Below are 10,696 nucleotides of genomic sequence, written 5' to 3' on the forward strand. Positions count from 1 at the left end.
ACTATGGTTATATAAAATATTAACATTGGGCCCTAACTGGTTTGGGTCAGTGGATAGAGCGTCAGCCTGCAAACTAAAAGGTCCCAGGTTTGATTCTGGTCAAGGGCACATGCCTGGGTTGTGGGCTCGATCCCCGGTCGGGGACCTGCAGGAGGCAGCCGATCCATGATTCTCTCTCATCATGGATGTTTCTATCTCTCTCTCCCTCTTCCTTCCTCTCTGAAGTCAATAAAAAAATATTTTAAAAAAAGGATGTTTAGAGACAGATTTTTGTGAAGAAAAATTTAAGCTCTAATAATGCACCATATTGTTTTTTAAATTGTGGTAAAATAGACATAACATGAAATTTACCATCTTAACCACTTTTTAAAAAAATCCTCATCCGAGGATATTTTTCCATTGATTTTTAGAGAGGGAGACAGAAATACCTATGTGAGAGAAACACATCGATTGGTTGCCTCCTGCACGTGCCCCAACCAGGGCCCAGGTAGGGAGGAGCCTGCAACCGACGTACATGCCCTTGACCAGAATCGAATCTGGGACCCTTTGGTCCGCAGGCCGACGCTCTATCCACTGAGGCGAGGGTACCATCTTAAGTGTGCCATCAACACATGCATATTGTTGTGCAACCATCACCACCATCCATCTCCAGAACCTTTTCACTGTAAAACAGAAACATGCCCCCATTAAACACTAAGTCCCCATCCCCTGAAACCTACCATCCACTTCCTGTCTCGATGACTTTGATTCCTGAGGCGGGGGAGGAGCCTGCAACCGAGGTACAAGCCCCTGACAGGAATCGAACCTGGGATCTCATGTGAGTGCCATCTTACAGTATTTATCTTTTTGTTCCTGGCTTATTTCACTCAGCACGTCCCCCAGGCTCAAGCAGGTTGTAATGCGTCAGAATGTCCTTCCCTTTAAGGCTGAATACTATTCCACTGTCTGTGTACGCTCCATTGTTCATCCAGTTAAATAGCAATGACCACATGGGTTGCGTCCACCTTCTGTGACCAATGCTACTATGAACAATGCTGTATCTGTCCCAGTCCCTGCTTCCAGCTCTTCAGTGTTCACACTCGGAAGCGTACAGGACCGCCACCCCGTTTTCCACAGCGGCTGCAGCACTTTACACCCCACCAGCAGTGCGCAGGGCCCCTTTTCTCCACAAAGGATACTGCCTTTGATCAGCCCCGGGTCACACTCATAATCCCACTCGATTTTACTAATTCGGTGATAAAGCTGAGCCACATACCTGTATAAGAATACAAAAAGAGAGAGAGAGCGAGAAAAGAAAGTTACCCCAGCAGCGACCCCCGAAAACAGCTGTGGACTGAACACACAGGCTCAGGCACGCACTCACTGGCATGTGTGGGACCTACATGGCGGCAGGGATGGTGACCGTTGTGTCGTCGTCAACCTCCTTCTCCTGTTTTTCGAGATCGGCCTCCACCTCCTTGAGGTCCTCCAGCTCCCTGGTGAGCTGAGTAGAGCAGGCAGTTAAGGATCCGACTTTGGAGGGAGGGCTGCCTACATGCTAAAGCCAGCCCCCTGGGACCCAGGGCTCCTGGCTCCAAGCTTGGTTTCCAGTGTGAATGACTTCGCACCGCCCAGGAGAGGCGGAGGAAAGGATATAGGAGGCTGGCCTTCAGGTGGGTGTCCTCCTCGCTGGCCTTCTGAAGCCTGGCTTCAATCTGCTGCAATTCAGCACCCGCCTGGCACGCCTGCTCCTTCGCATCAAGAAGGCTCTGGGCCACCTCCTTCTCTGCCTGGAGGATCTCTGCGGTGGGAGAAGGCGGAGGCCCCTCAACTCGGGCTTCCTGGGGTCTGCCCTGGGCGAGCCCGAGGAGTAGGCTGTGGTTCATGGGCCTGTGGCCTCAACTACCCGCCATCAACGGCGAGCGGTCCACTTCCCTGTCTGCAGCTCCCCAACCCATTCATCCTACTTCCAAACACCCACTAGACCAGCGGTTCTCAAACTTGGCTGCACATTAGAACAGGGGTGGGCAAACTTTTTGACTCGAGGGCCACAATGGGTTCTTAAACTGGACCAGAGGGCCGGAACAAAAGCATGGATGGAGTGTTTGTGTGAACTAATATAAATTCAAAGTAAACATCATTACAAAAAAGGGTATGGTCCGAGGGCCGTAGTTTGCCCACAGCTGCATTAGAATCACCTGGGAATCTTTTCAAAATCCTGATTTCTGGGCCTCGTCCTCCGGAAAGTCTGTTTCTTTGTTATGGGGCGGGGCCACAACATTAGTAACTAAGAAACAATTTCCGGAGGATGAGGCCCAGAAATCAGGATTCTAAAAAGATTCCCAGGTGATTCTAATGTGCAGCCAAGGTCGAAAACCACTGCACTAGACAATTCCACCTGGACCTTGCGTAAATACTGCCATTTCACTGAAACACATTTGAATCCACACAAAGTTAATTAATTACTTAAGGTTCTTCTTGCACACCTAATCTTAATTTATAACGTCACAGTCCCTCCTATTGCCCGAGCACGAAGCCTGGGACTGATTCACTTTCTGCATCCAATTGGCCATCCAGCTCCTCCTGCCTCCCTGGTGCAGGTCCTCTGTCCCTCAAGGGCCAGGGATCCTGGACGGCCTCCCCCATGTGCCCTGGTTTGGTCTCTCCTGTTGCCAGTCTGCTGGTCCTTTCTTCCCTCTCCCTCAGAGTGGCTGCTCCCGAGGCCAAACGCGAAGTCACTCCCCTACACAGGGACCTCCCATGGCTCCCCAGTGTCTCCAGGACAAGGTCCAGGGCCCTGTGGGCACCTTCACTATTCCTGCCAGCCTCCTTTCTCCCTACTTTGCACCCCACCGCGTGTTTTCCTCTCTGCTCTGGCTGCAAAGATGCCTCCTTCTGCAAATGCGACATTTTTCAGTCCTGGGCCTCTGCCTCCCTGTCCTCCCTGGGACACATCCGGACCTCCTGGGGAATGCCAGGCAGGGGGCCACTCTCTTCTCCCTCCTGGGGCGTGGCTGTGCCCCATGACAGCCCCTATCACATTGAATTACTTCTTCCTCGAACCAGAGATTGCATCTTACAGCCACCATGTATCGCCAGCACCTACTCAGAATAAACACAACATCCAGAAAGATTAAACACACCTTAAGGTAACTGTGTTCCTTCCCATAGAGTTGGGGGAACCTGCCAACAGATTGAAAATGCTCCTCAAAGGACTGGCATTTAAGGGTTTAACAAAGTGACATTAAGTTAATTTTTAACCAAAGTATTACACGTATATGGTTGTGAACATTCACACACTCATTCACACACACACACGCATGCACACACCCCTCTAAGCCTCTCCACCCTCTGGGCAGGGACTTTCCACTCCACCAGTTTCTCAGGCACCGGCCTTCATAGTGTAATTCGCTTATGCTGCTTTCTCGGTTTGTCTGAGATGTGCCTGCCGATTTCCTGTTGGGAGAGCCGAGGGTCTGGCTTTCTTATGAGACTTCCTGCCCCTTCTCGGCTCACCCTCCTGAGTGTGGCCCCCGGAGCAGGACAACCTGGCAGCCCCTGCTCAGCGCATCCTCCCGACCCCTCCCACCATCTGAGAGGTCCAGGGACTTGTCCGCAGGCACACAGCTCCGAAGCCTGGATTTGAACCCCATTCACTGACTCAGAGCCCCAGCTCCTAGAACACGGACTCCTCTCTCCAGCCCCAAATCCAACCAACTGGGGCTCAGGGCTGAGTCATATTTGATGGAGTCTTGGATTCGACAAAAATGATGCTATTTATCCAGTGTTCTCTCCACATCGATCTATTTAATCCTCTCCATGGCCCGGTCTCCCCCCAGCTCCTTAGGGTTCCTGCTAAAACATTACCTCACACGGCCTTCCCTGACCCGCCCCCAAACATCACCACTCCTCCTACACAGCCTAGTCTTCCTCCTGCGCCTGTCGCCTCCAGACTATTCATTTTTCTGTTTATTCCGCGTCATCCCCCTACTGGCAATCAGCTCCCCTAAGGGATTTTGTTTTGTCCTCCGCTGCCATCCAGGTGGGCACCGTGCCTGGCACAGCAGATGCTGCGTAAAACCTCTAAATAACCTTAGGAAGTGGAAGTGCTGGGTTTGAAACCCGGCGCCCCAGTCCCTGCTCACCGAGCGTTCGGAACTGCGCCAGACGCCCAACCCCTCTATTCACCACTAAACCCTGAAGGTGGCTGCTGTCCTGCAGCCCACGTCACGGGTGGAGAAACTGAGGCTGCGAGTGAGCAGCGCCCGCCCGCTAGCCCCAGGGGAAGTTGGCTGAGGGTGGGGGGCACCCGGGAGGGAGGGAGGGGCTTTGGCGGCCGGCCTGGCCGCACCCTCCCCAGAGGAGGGCCTGGGTCCCGGCCTCGCCCCCGCCCTCACCTCGCAGCTGCTGCTCGGCGCCGTCCTGCGTCTCCAGCAGCCGCTCCAGCATCTGCCCGTGGCGCCCCAGCAGCCGCCGCTGCTGCGCCGCGGCGTGGTTGGCGCCCAGGAGGCTCAGCAGCCCCTGGCACAACTCCTCCATGTCGCGGAAGGCCGCCATGACTGTGTGAGCGCCCATCCCGCGCAAATTTAACTGCTTGCTGGGTCCGCCCCCTTCCTGAAGAGACCCATTCCTAGTGGCTTGATCCTCCGCCAGTCATTAACAATGGGAGACGCCCCTCTGGTCTGGCCTCGTACGCCTGCGCCGGGTCCTGCGTCAGTCATTGGCGATGGCCAATCGGCGCAGGGAGGCGGGGTGCCTCCAGGTCCTACCTGGTGCGCCTGCGCAGACAGGAAAGCGGCTGCTAGAGCTGGAAGCTGTGGATACCTCCTTAGTTGGAGCACCTGCAGCAGGCAGGGCGGCGTTCTAGGGCCCAAGCAGTGAGTTGCTTCTAGTGGATCTGAGGTTTGCAGTGTGCGTGGGAGATTCACAATAAATAAGGAAATTCTGTAAGTGGCCGCATAGCAAGATGGAGTCTACAACCAGAATTATTGGATTCCAATCCCAGCTTTGCTACTTACCAGCTGTGTTACCTTGGGCACATAATTCCATCCCTGTGCCTCACTCTCCTTCTCAATAAAATGAAGATCATCATTGTACTTGCTTCAGTGTTGGCGTGAGATTAAATGAGGACGATCTCTGTGACGCAATAGGAGCCATAGAGGTGTTAAATAAAACATATGAGCCCTGACTGGTTTGGCTCAGTGGATGGAGTGTCGCCCTGCAGACTGAGGGGTCCCAGGTTCGATTCCGGTCGGGGGCATGTACCTTGGTTGTGGGCACATCCCCAGTGGGGAGTATGCAGGAGGCAGCTGAATCGATGTTTCTGACTCTCGATCCCTCTTCTTCTCCCTTCCTCTCTGTAAAAAAATCAGTAAAATATATTTTAAAAACACATATGAAATGCTAGCTGGTGAGGTGCTTAACGCACCAAACAGTAGAGGAAAGACAAACTGCACACTTGCGACATGTTCCTCAAACTGAGGAGAAGAAATAAAAGCAGTGGGTCATGATCAGCCGTTTCTACAAAATGTAATGGAAAAATTCAGTGCATTGGGTATGGAAGGTTAGTTAAGTACTTGTATTGTTTGGGGACACTCTAAATTCTGCATTTGTGTCCTGGGTGTGGCAGGCTGTATTTTTGAAAAATGACTACAGAAATACCGTAGTTCCCACCTTGCCACTCCCCATCAAAAGCTAGAGCTAGACTCTAACTCCTTTTCTCTTTAACATGAGCAGGACTTTGTGCAACAAATAGCGTGTGGCAGAAAGGACACTGCAACTTCCAAGCGTAGGTCAGAAACTCGGACACATCTTTTGCCTGGTGATAGCTCTCTCTCAGTTTTGGGGTGCTCTCAGCCCAGGCAACGTGAAGGTCCCAGATAAGCCAACATGAAGCACCAGACAAATGAGTGAATATTGAAATGATTCCAACTCCCAGCCTTCAGGCCATCTCAGCTGACACCAAGAGGAGCAAAAATGAGTTGTCCCCATCAAGCCCTGCTCCAACTGCAAATCTGTGAGCAAGATAAATGTCATTGTTTAAAGCCAGTAAATTTGGGGGTAATTTGTTATACAGCCATGACACCTGAATGGCAGGGCTACATGTGAAATTCATTTTACTATCGGTCACATAAAAATATCATTGAAAGTCACTGCTACAGCAGCAAGACCTCATTATAAGAAAGAAAACATGAACAGAATACTTTGAAACGCAACACCTGCTGTGAAGGCAATTAAACAGGGTCATGGGATAGTCGCTAGATTTGGGGTGGGGGACGGTGATCAGGATTGGACTTCCTGAGCAGGGGATATATGAACTAGGACCTGAGTGATGAAAAGGTGTTGGAATACAAACAGCTAGGGAGAAGAAAGAGCAAGTGCAAAGGCTGCTGAGATAGGGAAATTCTTTAATTTGTTTAAGGCAGGGGTCCTCAAACTTTTTAAACTGGGGACCAGTTCACTGTTCCTCAGACCATTGGAGGGCTGGACTATAGTTTAAAAAAAAACTATGAACAAATTCCTATGCACACCGCACATATCTTATTTTGAAGTAAAAAAACAAAACGGGAACAAATACAATATTTGTATTTGCATGTGGCCCACGGGCCGTAGTTTGAGGACCCCTGGTTTACGGAATAGCAAGGGGGTTGGCGTGGCTGGAGAGGGGTGAGCAAGAGGGTTGCCAGGAGCCCCAAAGTTCTCTCTGGCATAACAGAAATTATTGGAAGACATTAAGTAGGGGTGAACTAGGGAAGATCTCGATTCCAGACCTTCTGGAATCGAGGGAACTTGCAGGCTGACTGGATGTATAAAATGAGGAAGAGAGTTTAAGACCCCAGAAGACCATCCCCAGATTTTTTGGGGTTAAAAAGCTCCCCAGCCTTTGTCTCATGGACCAGCTAGAAGATTTAGAAGTCATGACACCTGCCCTGGTCAGTGTGTCTCAGTTGGTTGAGTGTCATTCCGTGCACCCAGAGGTCACAGGTTCCATTCCTGGTCAGGGCACATGCCTGGGTTGTGGGTGCAGCCCGGATCCCCAGTAGGGCCACGCAGGAGGCAGCACAATTGATATTCCACTCTCACATCGATGTTTCTCTTTCTCTCTCCCTCTCTAAAAATCAAAAAAAGAAAGAAAGAAAAAAAGAATTGCTCTTCTCTGCTCTTAAAATTTTTTAAAACCTGCGTTATTTCCTGCAGAAATGTTGGTGTCTGGTGTCTGGCATGGAGCCTGGTCCCCAGAGTCAGCACTCAAGGCCAGTGTTGCTCACCCTCCTGGTGGCTGAGCATTGGGTGATGACATGGCTCTGTCACCATCAGCTGCATGACCTTTGGTGGCAGGGGCTCACCTTCTGTGCCTGAAGGCAGTGGGGTGGATTACTTAACAAGGCAGAATGAAATAATGAGGAGATAAGGCCTGGGATTTGGTTTCTGGCTCTGCAGTTTACCTGTGACCTTGGCAAGTTCTTAACCTTTCTAAGCCATGGGCTAATGATAGCTCTCTTATCAGTGGGGGGTTGAGGGTAGGGGGGAAGTGGGTGTTCAAGAGATAAAAGCCATTTGAAATTGCACAACCATAGCCTGACAGATATAAATGCTCTGGTCAAAAAAGGCCACTCACCTCTCCTCCAAAAAGCAAAGTTAGAACCACTTCACAGCCAGTAGCATGGCTACTATTTAAAAAAAAAGGCAAGCCCTGGCCAGTGTGGCTCAGTTGGTGGAGCACCATCCTCCTACACCAAAAGGTCATGGGTTCGATTCCGGGTCAGGGCACATAGGTTACGGGTTCGACCCCAGTTGGGGTGTGTGTGAGAGGCAGCCAGTTGATGTGTCTCTTTCACATTTCTCTCTCTCTCTCTCCCTCCCTCCCTCCCTTCCTCTCTCTAAAATCAATAAACATATCCTCCTGTGAGGATGAAAAACAAAACAATGGAAAATAAGTGTTGGCAGGGATGTGAAGAAGTCGGGACCCTTGGAACCCTTGTCATTGTTGGTGGGAATGTAAAATGGTGCAGCCACACAGAAGGTCACCAGGACAGAAAGCCCTAGGTGCCCAGCGAAAGACGATTGTCAGGTGGGCTCTCACCGGTGACATTTCCTCCCCTAGCACAGCAAGGATCCCTGGTGGTTTGGACCTGCCCCCCCCCCCCCCCCCCCCCAGATAACATCTCCTGCCTACAGATAACATCCAGGCCTCAGTTGTAGTTCAGCTCCAGGCCCAGAAAAGCAGCCAAACCAGACCAGCGACCCCATGGCTGGCCTCAGGACCAGCTGCATTGGAGAGTGGATCCGTGGAGACCATGACCTGCAAGGACAGACTGGAAAGCTGATGAATATTCTATTAAGATCTTCCCCAGGCAGCTCCCCTAACATTGTCACCCTCAAAACCCTCAGGACTGAGGATACAGCTCACTCTCCTCCCAGGAGCTGGCCTAGTTTGTTTTTTCGCTTTCCCGTCCTTTCTGCCTCCCCCAGGCACGTTCCCATTAGCTTCCTCACTCCCAAGTCCCAGGGCTCCTCCTTCCCCTCTATAACTTGCTTCCTAAGCCCGTTTCATCTAGGAGTTGCTTCTACCTCTGTGAATTTCCAAATAAATGTTGTCCTATGGTGCGAGCCTTGCTCTGAAATCTTTCCGTGGCTAGGTCGCTCAACCCAGGTCTGGTCCGACCCTCCCAGTCTAACACCTACCCTGCGCCGGCATTTGTACACCAGCGTCACTGACAGTAGCCAACAAGTAGAAGCAATCAGGTGTCTATTGTTGGATGAATGGGTAAACAAGGTGTAGTATGTATATACTATGACATATTATTCAGTCTTAAAAAGGGAAGGGCATTCTGCCATATGCTACAACACGGATGGATCTTAAGGATATTATGCTAAGTGAAATAAGCCAGACACAGGGGACAAATCCTGTATGGTTCCACTGATGTGAGGTCCCTAGAGCAGGCAAATTCATAGAGACAGAAAGAATGGTGCCTGGGGGTGGGGGGTGACGAGTTAATGTTTAATGGGGACAGAGTTTCAGTTTAGGAAGATAAAGAGTCCTGGAAATGGGTGGTGGTGATGGCTGCACAACAATGTGAATGTACTTAACTGAAACTTAAAAATGGCTTAGCCCATCCAGTGTGGCTCAGTGGTTTAGCGCCGACCCATGAACCAGGAGGTCATGGCACATGCCCTGGCGGCAAGCTTGATCCCCAGTAGAGGGTGTGCAGGAGGTAGCTGATCAATGATTCTCTCTCATCTATTAAAGCAAGAAACTGGGTGGTTTCTACCCCTCTCTTCCTCTCCCTTAAATCAATAAAAACATATTTAAAAATCATATATTGCAGGGAAAAAATCATATCTTGCCCTGGCTGGTGTGGCTCAGTGGTTGGAGCATCCACCTGGGCACCCAAGGGCTGTGGGTTTGATTTCCCGGTCAAAGGCTTGTACCTGGATTGCAGGTTCATTCCCAGGCCCTGGTCAGGGCATGTTTGGGAGTGGGCCAATGTGTCTCCCTCCCATCGATGTTTCTCTTTCTCTTCCCACCTCCCTTCCACTCTCTCTAAAAAAATCAATGGAAAAATATACTCAGGTAAGGATTAACCAAAAAAATCATGTATTAAAAACATTAGCTTGGCGGGCATGGGTCAGTGGTTATCAAGTTATGAACCAGGAGGTCGTGGTTCTATTCCCCGTCAGGGCACATGCCGCTTGGGTTGTGGGCTTGATCCCCAGTGTGGGGGGTGCAGGAGGCAGCCAATCAATGATTCTCTCTCATCATTGATGTTTCTCTCTCTCTCCCTCTTCCTTCCTAAACTCAATAAAAAATTTTTTTAAAAAATTAAAGCAAGAAACTGGATGGTGGTGGGGAATGGGTTCTTAAGCATTAGCTGAACAAGATTAGCGAAGAGGACAAAATGGTCCTGGGCCATTACTTGTGAGAAACAATCTTTTCTTTTTAAACAACTAGGGCAATCTTTTTTAATTTTAATTTTATTTATTTGTTTTTATAAAATTTTTTTATTGATTTCAGAGAGGAAGGGAGAGGGAGAGAGAGATAGAAACATTAATGATGAAAGAGAATCATTGATTGGCTGCCTCCTGCACGCCCCCTACTGGGGATTGAGCCTGCAACCGGGCATGTGCCCTTGACGGGAATAGAACCTGGGACCCCTCAGTGCGCAGGCTGATGCTCTATCCACTGAGCCAAACCAGCCAGGGCAAGAGAAACAATTTTTAAAAAAGTGTTCCAAAGGCCCCTTCCTGGCTCACAAACCTCCCTGAAAAACTGACAAGCTCAGTGGACCTTCCCCTCAGAAATACGACTCTGCATAAAATTCCTGGGACTTCCTAAAACCTCTGAAACCCACCCATTATCTCCTGGTTGAGCAATCCAGAGGTAAAACAGGAAGTGAGAAGTCAGGAGAGCAACCATCCATCACCTTTGGAGGGAGGGAGAGGAAGGGTCGGGGGTTGGGGGCAGCCCAGGCTGCTCCACTTCCTGTCCCGGTGCTGGTGATGCGAGAGTGTTCCGTTTGTGAAAAGCCAGGGAGCCATGTGCTTTGTGCATGACTTCGTCAGGTCTGATCGAATAACTGAATCGATACCCCCTCCCCTGGGAAGTGACCTTTAGGCCACTTCACAATGGACATGCCACTTGCTCAGACCACATTCCACTTGCTAAGACCATTATCTCTCCCCTCCAGAGCTTCCCAGGCTCCAGACCTGCACAGAG

General features: G+C 50.4%; 1 protein-coding gene across 1 annotated transcript in view; it reads right to left on the reverse strand.

Moving 5' to 3' along the window:
• Window positions 1-4,552, reverse strand: part of SPC24 (SPC24, NDC80 kinetochore complex component) — a 21,461-nt gene extending 16,909 nt beyond the window's left edge. The window contains exons 1-4 of the mRNA XM_015565337.1: window positions 4,377-4,552; window positions 1,636-1,780; window positions 1,364-1,487; window positions 1,179-1,255 (exon numbers count right to left, since the gene is read on the reverse strand). Of these exons, the coding sequence (XP_015420823.1) occupies window positions 1,379-1,487; window positions 1,636-1,780; window positions 4,377-4,536 (414 nt within the window). The 5' untranslated portion in view covers window positions 4,537-4,552 and the 3' untranslated portion in view covers window positions 1,179-1,255; window positions 1,364-1,378. The remainder of the gene's footprint in view (window positions 1-1,178; window positions 1,256-1,363; window positions 1,488-1,635; window positions 1,781-4,376) is intronic.
• Window positions 4,553-10,696: the final 6,144 nt, after the last annotated feature.

Source organism: Myotis davidii, unplaced genomic scaffold, assembly GCF_000327345.1.
Source record: "Myotis davidii unplaced genomic scaffold, ASM32734v1 scaffold1439, whole genome shotgun sequence".
Taxonomy (NCBI): domain Eukaryota; kingdom Metazoa; phylum Chordata; class Mammalia; order Chiroptera; family Vespertilionidae; genus Myotis; species Myotis davidii.